General features: G+C 53.8%; 7 protein-coding genes across 7 annotated transcripts; 4 read left to right on the forward strand and 3 right to left on the reverse strand.

Moving 5' to 3' along the window:
- Positions 1-5152: 5152 nt before the first annotated feature.
- On the reverse strand, positions 5153-5631 carry BO82DRAFT_25757 (putative filament-forming protein (Tpr/p270)). Its single transcript, XM_025630914.1, has one exon. The coding sequence runs from the start codon at positions 5534-5536 to the stop codon at positions 5240-5242; it is 297 nt and encodes a 98-aa protein (XP_025494440.1). The 5' UTR covers positions 5537-5631; the 3' UTR covers positions 5153-5239.
- A 380-nt stretch (positions 5632-6011) lies between these two features.
- On the forward strand, positions 6012-7489 carry BO82DRAFT_352219 (transcription factor TFIIE subunit TFA2). The gene has a single exon (XM_025634631.1). The coding sequence runs from the start codon at positions 6289-6291 to the stop codon at positions 7168-7170; it is 882 nt and encodes a 293-aa protein (XP_025494441.1). The 5' UTR covers positions 6012-6288; the 3' UTR covers positions 7171-7489.
- Positions 7490-7516: 27 nt separating this feature from the next.
- On the reverse strand, positions 7517-9222 carry BO82DRAFT_305093 (3,4-dihydroxy-2-butanone-4-phosphate synthase RIB3). The gene is made up of 3 exons (XM_025632208.1): positions 8697-9222; positions 8468-8585; positions 7517-8328 (listed from the first exon to the last, which is right to left on the reverse strand). Exons 1-3 carry the CDS (start codon positions 8758-8760, stop codon positions 7812-7814), a joined length of 699 nt encoding a protein of 232 aa, XP_025494442.1. The 5' UTR covers positions 8761-9222; the 3' UTR covers positions 7517-7811.
- A 163-nt stretch (positions 9223-9385) lies between these two features.
- On the forward strand, positions 9386-9990 carry BO82DRAFT_352221 (uncharacterized protein). The gene is made up of 2 exons (XM_025634632.1): positions 9386-9484; positions 9551-9990. The coding sequence occupies exon 2, from the start codon at positions 9726-9728 to the stop codon at positions 9945-9947; it is 222 nt and encodes a 73-aa protein (XP_025494443.1). The 5' UTR covers positions 9386-9484; positions 9551-9725; the 3' UTR covers positions 9948-9990.
- Positions 9991-10226: 236 nt separating this feature from the next.
- BO82DRAFT_381760 (uncharacterized protein) lies at positions 10227-12888 on the forward strand. Its single transcript, XM_025637878.1, has 2 exons — positions 10227-10320; positions 10495-12888. The coding sequence occupies exons 1-2, from the start codon at positions 10278-10280 to the stop codon at positions 12537-12539; spliced, it is 2088 nt and encodes a 695-aa protein (XP_025494444.1). The 5' UTR covers positions 10227-10277; the 3' UTR covers positions 12540-12888.
- Positions 12889-13212: 324 nt separating this feature from the next.
- Positions 13213-15288, reverse strand: BO82DRAFT_381761 (putative serine/threonine protein kinase; the record flags this gene model as incomplete). Its single annotated transcript, XM_025637879.1, has 2 exons — positions 14834-15288; positions 13213-14755 (listed from the first exon to the last, which is right to left on the reverse strand). The coding sequence occupies exons 1-2, from the start codon at positions 14917-14919 to the stop codon at positions 13213-13215; spliced, it is 1629 nt and encodes a 542-aa protein (XP_025494445.1). The 5' UTR covers positions 14920-15288.
- A 775-nt stretch (positions 15289-16063) lies between these two features.
- BO82DRAFT_352224 (putative ubiquitin conjugating enzyme (UbcK)) lies at positions 16064-17633 on the forward strand. Its single transcript, XM_025634633.1, has 3 exons — positions 16064-16604; positions 16682-17014; positions 17075-17633. The coding sequence occupies exons 1-3, from the start codon at positions 16498-16500 to the stop codon at positions 17178-17180; spliced, it is 546 nt and encodes a 181-aa protein (XP_025494446.1). The 5' UTR covers positions 16064-16497; the 3' UTR covers positions 17181-17633.
- Positions 17634-17693: the final 60 nt, after the last annotated feature.

The raw sequence follows: 17693 nt of genomic DNA on the forward strand, positions 1-17693 counted from the left end.
TCTGCAGCGGGTGCCTGGGTGCCCTGCTGGGTGGCAGGTGCAGGTGCCGATGCAGACGCAGGCGCAGGTTTTGCTGCAGGCGTCTCTGCCAGCGCTGGGGTTGGTGAAGGGGCTGCGCGTGCCGGTTGTGCTGCTACTGTGGCAGGCGACGGTGCTGGTGCTGGAGATGCTGCAGCCTGTGCGGGTTTGGCTTGCGCTTGAGCGGCCGGGGGTGCTCTGGTCACCTTAGCTATCTCCCAAACCTCGACAACAGGTCTTTGAGGGGTCTCCGTGGCCGCCTTCTGCACCACGTCGAGCTTGGCCTGCGAATTCCTGCACCGAGAATCAAGCATACTGAGCTTGGCAAGGGACTTCTTGTCCGACAGCTCCACAGCAGCCTTTATCTTCTCCTCCACACTTTCCTCGTGGGCCTTCTTCAAGGCCTCCTTCTCTTCGTCAAACTTCTGCTGCAAGGCAGCCGCAGCTTCCGAATTCTGCTGGGTGCCTCGCTTTTCAGCTTCCATTTGTTTGCTAACCTGCGCACGAATGTTGTTCCGAATGATCATCTTGATGGTTTCATTCTTCGCAACCAGGTCCCTTGCTTGGGCATCCGTCAAGTCCGGAAGTCCACCTTCCATCGCAGGAGTAGCGGATGCTGCGGGGGTTGCAGGAGCTGCTTCTGCTTGGGTCTGACCAGGGGTCGTAGGAGCTTGTGGACTTGCCTGTAGACTGGCCTTGAGTCGCTCCACCTCCTGGCGATGTGCCGCCCGAGTCTCTGCCAACTTGCTGTTCAACACCTCCTTCATCTTGTCGATGCGTTCCTTGACCTTCCTCTCGTGCTCGATATCCTTGGCAGCCAATACAGCATCTTTTTCGGCAAGGGCTGCCTCGAGACGTTGTACCTTCTCTTCCAAAGCCTTCACCCGTTCGTCGTCGGTGGCAACAGCCACTTGCGTGGTAGGAGCAGGGAATTGCGAGGCGGGGGTCGAGTTGACTTCAGTCGTCGCTTCGATTACTGGTGCAGGGGCAGCCGGCTTCTCCGCCATCTTCGTCTTGAGTTCCTCTAATTCTTGTTTTGTCTTGGCCAGTTCCTCCTGGATCACCTCCTTCTCCTGTGCAACCGTATTCAGTTCCGCCTGCTTAGCGTTGATACGACCGGTAAGTTCCTTAGACCGAGCCTTAAATTGCTCCGTAAGCTTGCTGCGCAACTCTTGGACCCTATCCTCAGCATGTTTGAGCTGCTCAGGGAAGGCAGCGGCCTCAGTTTGCAGAGTGTCACGAGCTTGAATCGCCTCATCACGCTCCTTTTCCAGGGTTGCAAGCTTCTCCTTGAGTCCTTCCATTTCAGCAGGGTCAACGCGGTCATACTTCTGCAGAATGTTCTGAGTACGTTGCTGCCAGCGATCACGGTCAGCTTGCAGCAGCTTCAATTCTCCGTCCTTCGTCTCCACCACATTCTCCAATTCCCTAACCTTCGTTTCCAAAGGCTCAATCTGTTGCACCAATTCCTCAATGCGTGCAGATTTCTCCGCAAGTGACGATTCTGCCTGCTTGACCTGATTGCGCAACGTGACACTGCTCTCGCGGAACAGATTCAACTCGTTCAAGGTATCCATAAGTTTGTTGTGGCTTAGAGCGGTGTGGTCGCTATCAGCAGCAGCGCGACGCTGTTGCTCTAGCTTGAGACGTGCCTCATCGAGCTGAGACTGCGTGTACTCAAGTTGCTGACGGAGACGCTTGCTCTCTTGTGTCGATAGATGATACTGCACGTCAACAATCTCTTTCTCCCTGCGCAGGAATTTGATCACTTCCTGAAGGCCTTCAAGGTTGGGTGGTGAATTTTCAGCATTATCGTCATCGGATTCGGTCATGTTCGCGCGGTCACGTTGCAAGGCTGAGATTTGGTTCGTGATATTCTCAAGCTGCGAGTGTAGCAGAGAGTTTTGATGGAGAACCTCTTCCCTACGTTTCTGTAGATCGGTAATTTCACCCTCGTATCTCTCCTTGAGCTCGTTCCAGCTTTCCTCCTTCTGAGAAAGGTCCTTCTTGAAAGTCTCAGCTTGAGTCCGTAGCTCGACCACTTCCAGCTTAAGCTGATTAGCTTCAGAGCGCACAATCTGCAAGTTCTTGGCTGCCTCAGCGTGCTTGACCAATTCACTCTCGTAGTTCTGTTGGGCATGCTGCGCAATCTCAGTCTGCGCGCGGAGATCTTCCTTGTGGTACTGGAAGGCAGAGTTATGACGCTCATTCTCATCTTTTAGCCTGGCAATTTCAGATTCCAAGACAGCCTTCTGCTCCTCCAAACGGCGGCCAGCCTCTCCTTGCTCATCACGCAGCTTGGTGAGTTCATTGTTCGTTGTAGACAACTCGGAAGAAATCTCCTCAATGCGCTTTTCGAGATCCTGGATCTTCTTGTCCTTCTCCTCGATCAGACGCTCTGTCTCCTCCCGATAGTCTTCATGTGTCTCAGTCACAGACTGTAGGCGTTCCTCGCTCTGCTGGCTGATGGCCTTGTAGTCCTCAACTCGCTCTTCAGCATGCTGAAGCTCATTCTTGGCCAGGTCCAAGTCACGTTTGAGTTCGGAGACCTCGATGCTAAGTTCTTGCTCACGGGTCAAGCCAGACTCCTGACCTTCCTCGGTCTCGGGCGCTGTGGCGGGGGCAGCAGTAGCGGCAGCAGAAACACTCGGTCTGGATTGGACGACTTGGAGTCGCTCTTCGGCACTGCGAAGCTCGACGGTCAATTCATCCACTCTCGACTGCAAGTGATCTCTGGTTGTCTTGGTGGCGATCAATTCTTCCCGGACGGAGCCCAAGCTTGTGACCAAGTCATCAATCCGCTTCTGACTCTGCTCATGCTCATACTCTCTGCGCAAGGTCGCCTTCTTTGACTCCTCAATCTCATCGTTGAGTTTGCGTTTGGTAGACTGCAGTTCTGACTCCAAGGATTCAACGCTTTGCTGTAGCCTGCGGCGGCTCTCGGAGTCTGTATGTTCACGCTCGTTCAGGATATTTTGAAGGTTGGCATTCAGAGTATCCAGGCGACTTCTCTCGTTTCTCAGAGTTTCGTTGTCTTCAATCAGTCGCTTTTCGATACTCTTCCACAGATCCTTTTCTGCCTTGAGGTTCGCGTTCTCGCGCTGAAGGCTTTCCACCAGTCCCTTAGTTTCAACGAGGTCTTCGGCAGCTTGTTGGGTCCTAAGGTCTTGCCTGTTGGCGTTCTCCAGAAGACTGGCGTAGCGTTTCTGCAGCTCGGCATTTTCGCTCTTCAGCATGTTGAAGTTGCTCTGGAGAAGCTCGGCTCTTTGGGTAGCAGCGCCAAGCTGACTGCTGGAACGGCTGATTTCGCTCATCAACTCGCTGTTCTTCCGCGAAAGCTCATTGACCTGTTGTTTCAGAGCGGCGTGATCGGTAGCAGACTCCTCGCGGAAGTTGTCGAAGTGGGCTTGAACCTTGCGTAGTAGTTCGGCATAGTCGGGGATGTCCTTAGCCTGTTCGTCGGCTGCTCCAGGAGGAACTGCCCCTAGTGGAAGAGACTGAGAGAAGACAGAAGCATCGCCAACGGTCTGACGGCGACGGGTCAGCATGCTTCGGAAAGTATCTCTCTCTTTCACATAACTCTTTGTCTGAGCAACAAGGTTGGAAATTTCGTCGCGATAAGTCTGCACGCGAATTCTGAGTTCCTTCAACTCTTCTTGCTCTTGTTGACGAATAACATCCTGCTCGCGAGCCTCCGCACCTTCCATCTTATCGCCCAACTCTCTCAGCATGCGGCGGAGAGTAACATTCTGTTCCTGTAGCTCATGGAGATCCTTGAAAGTCGTCAGGTTGCGACTGATAAAGCGTCCCGTTGGGTTAAGATCTGCAGACGAGTCATCAATCTCCTGTCGAGCAATCTTCTCGAGCTCTTCCCGATCGTAACTCTCCTCTCCTTCCTTGAGAATCGCGTTCTCCATCACGAGGACCTTCACTTGCGAGCTCAGGTCCCTAAGCTGCTGTCGTAGAATGTCGCCCTCGCGCGCGAGTCCCTCCACCTGTCCTTGCCATTTGCGTGCCTCCTTTGTCGCATCATCCCTCTCCTTTCCAGACGTTTCAAGGATGTTGGACATTTCCATAACGGCGTTCTCCAGTCTGGCGTGGTCGGCTCGCAATTCATCAATCTCGGGCTTACTGGCCTCGAGATCCTGGACCATTTCATCCAGCGTCGACCGGAGCTCTTGGTTGGATCTTTGTTCGGCGGCCAGCAATGACCGCATCTTGTCGTATTCGGTGTAAAGTTGTGTGATCGTAAGTCCACCCTTGGTTCTCGAAGCTCTCGGGGAGAAGGTTCCAACCGGTGTACCTGAGCGGATAGGCGTAGTGGGCATACCTCCATTGAGAGCCGGGCTCATGGATCTCCTTCTAGCCTGGCCGTCCGACTCGAGTTGGCTCACGGTCTGCTCCAGCTCTGCAATGCGGCGTTCCGCGGCCTCCTTGTCAGAATGTTCAGTCTCGATCTCAACACGAAGGCGGGAGATCTCTTCGGCCGCATCGTCCTTGGCCTTTTCCAGGGCAACCTGGAGTTCCTGCACCCGCTGCTTGGCGGTTTCGGAAGAGTTGCGTTGCAATTCAGCCAGCCTATTCGCACTATCCAATTCAATTCGGAACGACTCGCTCGCTTGTATCGCCTCTTCTTTCAGCTGCTGGATGCTCGAAAGGGACTCTTCGTAACGCTGTTCGACCTCATCCAAGCGACTCTTGAGAGCATTCTCACTGCGCCTCAAGGAGTCAACGGTGGCGCTAGCTTCTTCATTCGCTCGCTGCAGCTCTGAGATGCGGGCGCTCTTCTCCTTGCGGAACTTCAGGTACTCTGCAGACTTGGTCTTCAGCTCAGTGTCTAACCATTCATTACTCTTCTTGGTCAACTCGAGGTCTTGCTGGAGACTTTGCTCGCGGAACTTGGCGCTAGCAGATGCAGAGTTGGCGGCTTGAAGGTTCTGTTCGGCGGTAGATAGTTCGCGTCTCAATTCGACAGTTTTCTTGTGTTGGGCTGACAGCTCTTCGGCGAGCTTGTCGTACGCTGTCGTCTTCGATTCGAGCAGAGCCATGGTATCACGATTCGACGCTTCCAGAGAGGAGATGCGGGATTTCAGTGTGCTCACTTCGGATTCATTGGTTGTAGAGGACGACTTGAGCGAGGCGATCTCGGATTCTAGGGACGATCGAGCATTTTCTGTAGTGTGTTAGCAAGGAAAATCAGTCAATTACCATGGCATTCTATCTAACCTGACTCATGAAGCTTCTTCCTTGTTTCTTCAACCTCAGCATGGCCCTTCTCGATAGAGCTCTTCAGCACCTTGACCTTGCTTTCGCTGCTGCGGACAGCATTGTCAAGCTCCACTTCCAAGCGGGTCTTGTCTGCTTTGAGTTCATCGTGTTCGCGGGCCTTCTTGGAGATGGCCTCCAGAAGTTGGTTGACTAATTCGACAGTTGGAGCTTGGGTGAGCGTCGAAAGAGTCGATTCGGCGATGGAATAATGAGCCGATATGAACGGCAGTTCAATTGTTGCGGTAGCCATGGTTGCTGCTAGATGTTGGCAGCAATCAAGCTGCTAACCGTTGTTTCAAAAGCAAATATATCGTAAAAAGTCGACGTGATCTCTGCTCAGAGTGAATGGTGATGTAGGCAAAGCTACGTCGGTCAGGCGATGTTACCGCGCGTTGCGGACACCGTCGGGAATAGTTGCGCACAGCACCCCAAATGACAGCCTAGGTCATGAGGGGCGAAGGTGAGACAGAGATAAAGAGTGAAGAGGCTGACAGAGGAAGAGCGAAAAGAAGAGAAAGCCCCCTGTCGCGCAATAGGTGAGATGAGAATGATTGAGTGACCGGCTTGCAGGTCAAGCAAGTTACGCATTGGCTTTGGGCGGAGCTCCAAACAGGTTAGCGCAGCTGGCTACTATTTGATCACGTGCTACAGTGGTGCCTGAGCGGGCCGCAAGGCCGCAACCTGCAATGTCAGAACTTCTAGATCCGTGATGACGAACACTCTCATCTCCCTCTTCAGCTCATTCATCCTGTCATTCTCAACCACACGGGTTGTTGCATCGGAACAGAGCCGACTTCTTTCATGCTTCTGTGATCTATTGTCGGGTCGCGAAAAGAGCTTCTTTGTGCTCCCTCACAAAGAGAGAGGCTTTGCCTCGTCCTTGTTCCATCTCCCCACCTTTAGGAGTCTACTCGACCTCCGGGCTTGCTGCGGTCAACCCCTTCTCTCGTTCATTTCCCCGGTCCACACTAAGCTGCCTTCTTCGCCGTCTCGATCGCAAACATGTCCTATCTTCAGAACCAGCTGAAGAGCTTCAACGCCAGCGTCGTTGACTCTGCGAGTCGACTGGGACAGCAGAGACGCTTCAACCATAATAACAACACGACCACCTCCGCAAGCAGCTCGCAGCTTCCTTCCTCGACATCGACACCCACTCCGGGCGGCGGAGATCGCAAACGCCACGATGAAATCGTCTACTCTCAGCCCGCCAACACCGGCACGGGCAAGGACATCATGACGCAGGTCATCTTCGCGATTGAGCACATGAAGTCGAAAGGCGTGCCGCTCAAGTTCCCGGACATCATCTCCTACCTCTCCCTGCAACACCGCGCCAACGACCAGGGCTACGTCCAGGCCCTGCGGAGCATCCTGCAGGTGCACGACAAGGTGCAGTACGACCCCCGCGGCGCCAACGGCGAGGGCACCTTCAGCTTCCGACCTCCGCACAACATCCGCAGCGCGGAGCAGCTGCTCAAAAAGCTGCAGACGCAGTCCACGGGTGCGGGCATGAGCGTCCGCGAGCTGCGGGAGGGGTGGCCAAACGTGGAGGAGACGATCAACCAGCTCGAGAAGGAAGGGAAGCTCTTGGTGACGCGGAACAAGAAGGACGACCATGCGAAGATGGTCTGGGCCAACGACCCGTCGTTGATCCAGCAGTTCGACGACGAGTTCCGGTCGATCTGGGAGAAGATCAAGATCCCGGACCAGCAGACCGTCAAGGAGGAGCTGGAGCGCGCCGGCATCGTCCCCACCAACAAGAACAAGGTCGTCAAGCAGCGGCCCAAGATCGAGCACAAGAAGGTCAAGAAGCCTCGCCGCAGCGGGAAGACGACGAATACCCACATGATGGGCGTTTTGCGGGATTACTCTCACCTGAAGCGGTAAAGAGTTCGTGCAATCGGTGTTGCTCCCTGACAGTCCGTCATCGCTCGCTTGCTTGGCTCTTCTAAGTGAAACAAAAAAGAAAGACCACGAGTCTTCAAAAATGCATAACGAGATTCTCTTTCCTCATTTTCATTGTTTTTTTTACTCGAACATCGCATTATACTGGCGTTTGGTGGTGAAACATTAGACTCAGGAAAGGATATACTTCTGATTTCTCTGCTGTTATTAGGCAGATCTTATCTGCGCTTGGTCATGTTGTTCTTCTGGCGATCTCTATCGCCCTCGATGTATACTATAAAGGCAAAAATCGATACCCAGCTAATTTAAACAATTGTATGAATAATGGACCTGATGCTCGTGTTGATTCTCTCTTTTATCTAACAACGACTCCTCCGATACTCATGAAACCGTGCAAATCGGCCTTGAAGATAGAATCTAATTTCTCGTTTCCTCACTTGTGTCACCCATACGCAAACATGCCACCGAGCCGCGCATAATGCAATGAACCACAAATCACAGAGCCTAGTTCCTGATGTACAACCGAACAGGGGAAAAAATCACTCAGAAGAATTTATACAACCGTCAAAGGGAATGAAACCACAACTAAACCTCTCAACCCTGTTTTGCTTCTGCGTTCGTGTTCATTGATCCCCGTTCGTAAGACCACCTTCCGTCTTCTCTACATAGTCGACCAGATCCTCGATCGTACAGACCTTGATCCCCCACTTCTTGCCGAAGCGCAGACAGCCATCGCGTCTCATCATGCCATTGTTGCCCCGGATCTCCGGCACCCCCTCGACCAGCTCGCCGTCCTCAACGAGCTCCGCGATCACACCTGCGGGGACCTTGCCCGTCAACCGACAGAATTCCACCGCCGCTTCTGTGTGGCCTCTACGCTCGCGGACACCGCCGCTGCGGGCCTGTAGGGGGATGATGTGGCCCGGTCGTCGGAAATCGTCGACGCGGGCTGTCGGGGAGGCGAGGGTGCGGCAGGCCAGAGCACGGTCTTGTGCGGAGATCCCGGTGGTGACGGACGGGTCGCTCGAGTCAATGGAGACTGTGTAGGCGGTGCCCTTGGGATCCGCGTTTTCGAGCACCATCTGCGGGAGGGCCAGGCGTTGGGCAATTTCAGGGGTGACGGGGGCGCAGATAAGACCGCTGATATGGGAAAGATGTCAGGTCAGTTTGGGGTTCTTTCAAATCCTGGCAAATAGTGGGTTTCTTGAATGCAGCTTGAGGGGTCTGGTGCCTGCGTCGGGGGGGTTAGCGGGACAAGGAGGGGTTGTCTATTTCTCACCTCGTGTACCGGACCAGGAAGGCCATCTGGGCGTCGGTGATAGACTCGGCGGCGATGATTAAGTCACCTTCATTTTCGCGATCTTGGGAGTCGAGGACAATAATGAACTCGCCATTCTCTGAAGCGCAATCGAGCGGTTAGTTCGCGATGCGATTCCGCACAATACCAGCAGGCGCCTGCGAGCACGCGCAGTGTTCAGGGGTTTTGAGAGGGAGAGCGAGAGACGCACTGAAAGCGGCAAGGGTGTCTTCGATGGAATCGAACTTCAGACTAGAATCCGACAGTGCAGCCATAGTCAATGTGTTGTGTGGAATTTAAGGTGAGGAGGTAGTTGGATCTGCCCCTCTATGCGGAATTGGAGGCGGGGCAATTATGGCAAGACGAGGAGAGGCGAAGCGAAACTCGTATTCAAGAGGCTTCTGGTGTGTTTAGAGTCGGGACGGAAGAACCCAATTTTGAGTGATACAACGCAGATATATGAAGTCGGGTCCAAATTGAACAATTATAAGTTGCAATTGCGGAGTGAACACCCGATCACAAGGCGAATGACTCTATCTCGGCCGGAGATGAGGCGCGGGGCGGACTTTCGGAAGCTCGGGTTCGGAGATGGCAAATGGAGGGTCGAGGAAGATCAATCGAGATGTGATCGCGTTTTGGATATTGTTTTCCTGCGTTAGTATAATGAGGCTCAAGGATTTGATATACTCTGTAAGGACTCAAAGTAAAATTGTACCGGAGTAGCTTCTAGTCAGGGGAGATGTACAAAGAAGACTAAAGAAAGTCTGAAGAAGAGGGAGCGATCACTAATGGTTTGTCAGATGCCGGTCATGAGCGGGTGATTCGCCGAGGCCTCCAGGCGGCTGTCTTTGGCCGGGCCCGGAAGCGGCCGCCTTTCTCAGGCAGGGAAAAGGCATTCATCTCTAATACCCTGCCTCGTTCTCTGGCAAGTGGCCATGAACATCTCTGGGAACCTGAAGGGGTCCTGGCAATCGGCCTCTTGACAGATCACCATGTACAGTAAGTGTTGAATCCTTCCTGTTCCTGAAAATGCGCGCACATTCTATTAACCATCTCTACCGGTAGTTGACCTCTATCAGCCATTATGACTCCTTGATCCCTCCCTCTTTGCGCATATCTTCGTGTCGCTAATTGCAGCAGCGCTCCACGGGGCTCTTATTCCACGTCGGAGTGGTCTTGGTCAACTGAAGGGTGATGCGTCAAAGGTGTTTTCATAAACCCAGCAGGCAGCCATTCAGCTATGGGTACCTGTGGCGCCTCACAACTAATTGCTGTCGTACTGATATCGGATGGGCTACGTTGGGTTCATAACAGCACGGTACATCTCGGCCAGGCTCTGCGCCTCCCCAATGTAAAATCGAGGCTCTCGCAATGCTGTTCGCTTACACCACCCCGGCCTATGTCGGTGCTGGAGGAGCTTGCTGTGAAGATCCAACCGCTTGTTGATGCCTCGGGCCACTAGAACTGCTGACGTTTGCTAGTATTAGAGTGCCATTTAGATTGCCTTGTAAAGGTTTGACTCCCTGTAGAACTACCAACCACACCTATAATTATTATGGTAGTCTGTATCTAACTGTAACGAGGTGTATGTATACTTGGGATAGCCTCCTGCATGGGCCCTGCACGTGATGCGGGTCTAGAATCCGGACTGTGGAGAGCAATGAATGGAGCCCCCCAACCCCCAAGAACGCAAATCATAATACTTATGGCCTTTGCTTACACCCCATCGCACAAGCCAGATGAATCCCCTTCCGCCCTCAATGGTGTTGCTGGTTCTCCCTCTGCCTCACTCATGGAGAAACTCCCCGTAGAGATCCTCTGTGAAATTATTGATTGTATGCAGGTAGTCCCCTTTCCTCCCTCTCCTCCCTTACTAATAATTAAGAATCCCCACACCCAAACACCCTAACACCCAAACATCAGCCCCTCCATCCGAGTGCTGCTGCTAGTCTAAAGTCGCAGAGCTCCCAACAACAACATAAGCGAAACAAGCTAACGAACCCATCCAGACCTAACTCCACATGAGCGGGTACAACTTCAATCTGTTTCAAAACGGTTGTTTCTGGTCGCCCGTGACAATAATCTCTGGAGACTCCACTGCTACGAAGAGTCATGGAGCGCCACGCGAGCCTCTCGTTCCGCTAATGGCCACGGCTCCGAGAGCCTTGTCACCATCTCTACCGCACCGCTGAGTGTCCTAGGGCAGACTACCCTTCGATCCCTCATTCAGCCCCATGCTGGGAATGACGGGGTTGGTGCTAAACCATCCGATCGGGCGCCGTCGTTTGGTCTCCGATCGCGAGCGGCCACGGAGTGGGACCCGTCGTACGAGGGTGAAGATGTGAACTGGTACTCGGAGTATATCGCACGGAACGGGCCTATCTCGCTCAGCTGGATGCAGCGCCCGTTCACAAGGGTGGAAGGCCAGAAACGAAGGGTGTATCGTGAAGCAAAGGGCATGGGGCTGCTGCGAGACTGGAGCTCAGCCAGGGAAAACAAAGTCATCGCTCCTCTGGACGATGGCAGTGTTTGCATTTGGGACCTCAACCACTCCCACTCGATTGGGTCTCAAGAGACCAAGGGTAAGATGATTGGCGTCAGCGCCCCGGGCATCTTGATGACGAACCTATCTGGCAGGAGGGACCACGCCGCGGCAAAACAGTCTCTGGAATATGTGAATCTTGGGGAATGTGTGAGCGTCGACTCCATTCGTCGAAGGGCTTATCTAGCCGTGGGAAATGTCCTGAACGAAGTCGATCTGGAGACCTTGCGGGTGGTCTCTCAACAACGCTATCCTTGGTCCGTGTTCGCCTTGTCCCAGGAAACGGACTATTCCGTGCCGTTGACACTCGCTACGACGCTGAGTCTACACATCTACGACGGTCGATTGTCGGCAAGCGAGGAGGAAGAAGCCATTAACCTACGATGCGAAGAGCCAACTGTTTCGTTGGTTCCAAAGTCACAGCTGTACGCTCCGCCCGACTCGCCGCTTCTGCAACTGCAACCTGACGGCCGACCTCCGCACCGTATCAGAAGCCCGGGTCCCTCACAGAACACCGACGATTATGCACCGCTCTTCCAACCAGGGCCCCTCTCATTGCTGCACCCCCCAGCGCCGCATGTTCACTCGATCTTCCTCGCCGGCCGCTTCCCAAGCATTCTTCAGTACGACCGCCGATACTTTCCGCGGCTGCAAAACACAATACACTCCGGTGGTCAGCTTTGTGGCCTTGCAGCCGTTCCCGCGCCACGATTTCCCATCTCCGACTCAAGCTTCCCCTCCTCACACAAGCTAGTTGCCTGTGGCGACTATAAAGGCAGAGGGTCACTTGAATTGTACAACCTCGCCCCATCCAACGACAGCGATATGATCAACTCGTCCGGGTCGTCGTCTGTGGTGTCGACGATGTATCACAACCGCCAAAGTGTCGCCAGATCCAAGGTACTATCCGTTGAATCCCACGGTACCCGCATTGTATATTCGGATGGGGATGGGAATATCAAATGGGTGGAGCGTGACGGCCGGTCCGAAGTCCGTCGCCTCAACATCAACAGCTACCAACCCCCACACCATCACCACCACCACCACCATCATCATCATCATCATGGTCACCACCATCATAATACTCGAGTAGGTTCCTCCCACCGCCGCCACCACTCCAGCGAAACTGGACACCAGCCACGAGCAGCAGACGGCGACACAGACCTCGCCACCGGTCTGTGGGGCTTGTCCCGATCCCACAGCGAAGGCGAGGTCGCCCGCAAGATCCTCCCCACCGGCGGCAGCCTGACAGGTGACGAGCTCCTCGTCTGGACAGGCGAACACATCGGCCGAGTCCGATTTGCCTCCGCCAGCAGTGCGGATTTCGAAGACGAGGACGACGAGGACGACGACATGCTGATGGACATGGACCTGGATGATGCTGCGCGCGAGGAGCTCCGAGCCAAACGACGAGAGCTACGTCGTCGAGAAAACGAATACGCGAATGCGATGCGCAGGGCGCTGGAGAGGCAGGCTGATGAGGTGCGACGCATGGGAGGACTTGGCCTTTAGATTGATGAGAATCATGCCAAATCATCCCTTAAACACGATATCTCAACCGACTAGCATTTGTTTTGATACCATTACATTCTCTCTACCTCTCGTGCTTTAGCGGACGAGTCCGGCGGGTCTTATGGATTTTCCTCGCCCGTGTGTGTCGCTTGAACTTTGGCTTTGTATGTACCCTGCTGCTCGTTTACCTGCATGATAGACCGCTTGGCTTTGGTTGATTTGCTCTCTTGCTGCCGATGTTGCGACGTATAGAGTCTTTTGGTACAAAATCCAGCATTTGCCTCGAATTGTAAGAATTACTAAGGTGCTGAGACTGCAGTGTTGCAGTTGAGATACAGAGGCATCCGCCAGGGGGAGGGGGGGTTGGAGGGAGGGAACCTTGAAACATCACTCGAGCCAGCCGTGACTGCCTGTCCCTAAACTTGAATAATCATCATATCTAATAGTCGAGACATCGCTAGCAACCACAAAGAGGAAGAAATAAAATTGTAACGGTGTGATGCTAGCTTGATTTCCATTTTTGTGGCCAAATCCTAAATCCCACACTCCAATCCCATCATTATTGCATAAATTCGTACATTAAACCATAAGGCCATAGCCCGACGGAACTCGACAAACACACAAACCAACAAAAGCTTCAATGCGGAAGAATACCCACTAAGTTTCAGGTATATCAGCTATCAGGCTTGTACACGGCGTCCTTGCAGAGCACCGCGACCTTTTTGAAGAAGCGCCTCCACTCCAGCGGGTCGCCCTTGACTTTCATGAATTCGATCTCGAAGAGACCCTCCGACACGCAATCGATCAGGACCTTGCCCTGCAGCGTACACATGCGCCCGTCGCGGGTGATGATCCGCAGCGTGGCGGAGGTATCCCCGGCGGACACGGCGGGCACGGCGGGCACGGGGACGCCCAGGCGGTGCAGCGCCTCGCAGATCAGGGGCACTAGGATTTTGAGCTCCCACGTGGAGAAGAACCGCGTCATGGCACGAGCGGGCACGATGTCGTGGAAGCGGATGGCCTTCTGGGTTCGACTCAAGGGTACGGAGGGGTGTGGGGAGAATTGCGACATGGACGGTTCGTCCTCCAGGTGGTCGAGGGGCAGGGGGTCGTTCTTCCCGAACAACAACGACGGTCTGCCCATGGGCTGGGTGAAGGAGAATGCATCCGCCACCTGCGGCGTGTCCCAATCCACCAGCATACCCCCGCGCGGCATTTCCGGCTGCGTGGATGAGATCCTTTGATCGGCGGCGTCGAATTCGTCTCCCATGTCCATTGGGTCTGTGGTCCGTTCGAAGCCCTGGCTCCCGCCGCCGCCGTGCGGCTGCGCGAAGGGGTCTTGCGAGAAGTCGATGTGCAGAGACTCGAACATAGTCGTGGCCATGTTGATAGTGTCTCTGAGCGTGCCATTGCGTGACAGGTATTTGTTCGGCCGGGTGTACCAGGGGTGTCTGCGGACGTCCTCGAGAGAGAATCGATTGGCTGGATCCACATTCAACATGCCGCGCAGGAGGGAAAGCGTGGCGGGCGGTAACTGCTGCCACAGCTCGTCGGTCGTTCGCCCGTTGGTGGCAAGGTATTCTTGGTACTCGTAGCTCGTCTCCGTCGGGCTGTCCCACGGGGTGTTGCCAGCCAGGAGCACGAACAAGACGATGCCGCACGACCAAATATCCACCAGGTCTGGTCGGTAGCCTCTCCCTTTGGTTTGACTCCTGCTACTGCACGAGATCACCTCTGGCGCGATATACGGCGGGCTACCGCAGAAGGTGGTGGAGAGTTTGGTCACGCCTTTGTACTCGAACAGTGTGGCCAGGCCGAAGTCGGCGATTTTGAGATTGCCATCCGCGGCCAGCAGCATGTTCTCCGGCTTGATATCCCTGTGTCCTACTCCCTTGGAGTGCATGTAGCCTACCGCGCTGATGAGTTGGGAGAAGTAGACGTGCGCGATGTCCTCGCCCACGCCCTCGTCGGCTTCGATCTTGTCGAAAAGATCGCCACCCTCGGCCAGCTCCATTGCAACCCAGCGCCACACATCGTCCTCACCGGTCTGGAAGAAAGAAATTATGTTGTTATGGTCGCCGATGTGTTTGTGTACCGTCGCCTCCATCTGTAATTGCCGCGCGCTGACTTTGCCATGGCGAGCGGCATATTCCTTGTGAATGAACTTGACTGCGAAGACCGGACTATCTGTGTGGGAAGGGACGGCTTTTTTTATGCTAGAGAAGCGAAAAGAAAATTGTTAGCAAAATGGTTTGCAAGATTGATCGAGTCAGAGGGCTTAGGTTCACGCAGACCAGGCATAGGCACCCTGGCCGATCGTTTTGGAGACTATTCGGAAGGGCAAGTCATTCGGCAGCGGGGCTAGTTGCGAGTGATGCATCGTGGTGCTGGCGGACAAACCCGGATTTCCACGGGTAAATCCGAAAGTATATGACAGGTCAGATGGGAGAAGGTGCAAATCGAGAAAATTGTCCGAGTTGTCGTCTGCTTCTAGCCAAAATCATGCGGTGGTGAGAATCGACGCAAGGGTGAGCGATGGGAGAGCGAAGCTGGAGAGAAACGCGCGCAGCTCCGGCACGCGAAAGCCACTTTATCCTCATTGGGAAGTCTGTTGACAGGCTGCCGGTCGCAGGCATCCATTCCGGCTTGTGCGACTGGAAGAGTTTCTCTGACAAGCACGAGTATCTTAACTGTGTCGGAGGAGGCAGAAAATGGGGTTTTAACGCTCGGGTGGCTACGGCAATCTTTGTACTAGTCGGAGCCACTACCTGCATAAGTATGGTTGGTGGTTTCAGGACCTTATTTGACCTTATTTATACGCTCACTCACGTCTTCTGCCGGAGAAAGCGAGTAGCTCACCGCCAAAAAATCATTAAGGTATAGAGAAGTCCATCCCTTTATTGAATGTTCTTGCCTACGGAGCTAGCATAGACCACTTCCAGGGTTTTGATATACTCAGGGTAACTGAAACATCATTCAAGATTTCATTAACCAACTGCAAATGTACGAGAACCACATTCTAAGACTAGTGCATGCAGCCCTCAAATTGCCAGTGCCGTGACAGTCCATAATTACATCGTCCGACTTGAATAGAGCCCCTCAAGGGCCTACTCAGTAAGCCACGGCGCAACGCTCCGCGCACGGCCCTCAATTGTCATGCGCCGCTGTGATGCGAGCCACTGGCTGACCGCCTCGGAGCAGCTGTTATTGTGCCGCGCTCTGGCTTTGTCCGGCCGCCAAGAGGGTGTTGTATGTAAGTTACAGTACAGTCAAGTGTGGGCTTTCTTCATGTGCTGACTGTAACTTCGTCACCGATTCTTAATGACTGACACTGAGCGAAATAGCGTCATGTATACCCGTGACGACTAGCATGACCACCGGTCTGTCAACTGAGAGAGTCAGACGGAGGCTCTGAAGATCAGATGTGGTGGTGGATCATCAATGGCCAGCGAGCATCAATCAGGGTCCTCTGTTGAACGGTTGCGCTGCGTTGCCCGGCGGATGAGGGCGTAAACAAAAAAGGAAGAAAACTAATCCCAATCAATCTAACACTCGATCACCAGTCGTCTTTCCCCCACTCCACTGAAGTTCTCTTTTCCCTAAGAACCCAGGCTACTTCCCCTGTTTCTCATTTTCAAACAGGATCTACAAAACTGCTCTAAGCCAGACATACATACCTACATACATTTGCTGCAGCTCTCCGTTCGTCCAAGGTTCTGATTCCGATCATTCTGGGGTTCTTGCGGTGGGTCAATCCGCTTCCCCTCCGGCCAACTGTCGTGCTGCTTTCGGCTACGCTCCGCTCCCATTCCACCAGCAAGCTACCTCATTATCTCTTGTTCCTCATCACTGCTGAGTCTCGAAAGCTGGCATATTTCCGGAACTTCTCTCTGCATCACTAGTTTTACCCATCTTTTGACTCTCCTTCATCGGCTTTCCTTCGATCTTCTCCTGCACAATGGACTACGCCATGGAAGACACTCAGAACTCCGCTCCTGACGCTCATGAGACCTCGAAGCTTGGCTCCTCAGCACAAAGGAGTGACACTCAGAGCGTCACCAAACGGTCCGTCACCGCACCCTGAAACACATTTGTCGATCACCGGAAGTCGCTGAGATACTGACCGTCCGACTGATTTCTAGTCTGCAAGCTGAGCTGATGCAACTCATGCTCTCCCCCTCTCCGGGCATCTCCGCTTTCCCAGACGCCGACGGCAACCTTCTCTCCTGGACCGCCACCATCAGTGGTCCAACCGAAACTCCCTACGAAGGACTGACCTTCCGACTCTCGTTCGCCTTCCCCAGCAACTACCCCTATGCACCTCCTACCGTTCTCTTCAAGACGCCCATCTACCACCCCAACGTCGACTTCTCTGGCCGCATCTGTCTCGATATCTTGAAAGACAAATGGAGCGCTGTGTACAACGTACAGAGCGTGCTGCTCAGCTTGCAGAGTCTGCTCGGCGAGCCCAACAAGTATGATACCATCCATCTCGTGTCCCGGTCGAGACCTTCAGATTACTGACACACGCACAGCGCGAGCCCCCTCAACGCCCAGGCCGCCGAGCTCTGGGATACCAATCAAGAAGAATACAAACGACACGTCCTTGCCCGTCATCGTGACATCGAAGACATCGAGTAAAGATTTCAAGAGATGTGTGTTTGATGTTGCGGTCGGCTCCGCAGCAAACAGAAGAGAAAATCAGGTTGCATTGCATAAACGGGGTTGTCCTTGGTGTACTTTCGTTTAGGGTGCGGTGTCTCCCGGGTTTCTTCCATAGCAGATCCCGGGTCCACCTTGTTTCTTGTCATATGGGGGTTTTCTGGAGTTTATGCGTTTGGGAGGGGCGCGAATTTGCTCTTTTGCTTCGGTGAGGATGGACCAGCGGTGGGGGAATTGGGAGGCTACAGGTCCCGGGAATCAAATACCCTACTTTCTTTTTAGTCCTGCTTGAATCCTCTGGCCCGTTTCAGCTTGTTTGTCATTCTTAAGTTGGCTGCGAGGCATGTGTGTAAATGAGCGACCATGAAGTAGTCAGGCAAGGTTTCCATTCATTTTTTATATACTTGAACAAAGTCACACGCTATCCACTCGAGGCAGCTCGGAGCTCCAACGCTTAAGAAAGTATGCTTCAGTTTGGAAAACTGCCATGTC

Source organism: Aspergillus uvarum (assembly GCF_003184745.1).
Source record: "Aspergillus uvarum CBS 121591 unplaced genomic scaffold BO82scaffold_12, whole genome shotgun sequence".
Classification (NCBI taxonomy): Eukaryota; Fungi; Ascomycota; class Eurotiomycetes; order Eurotiales; family Aspergillaceae; genus Aspergillus; species Aspergillus uvarum.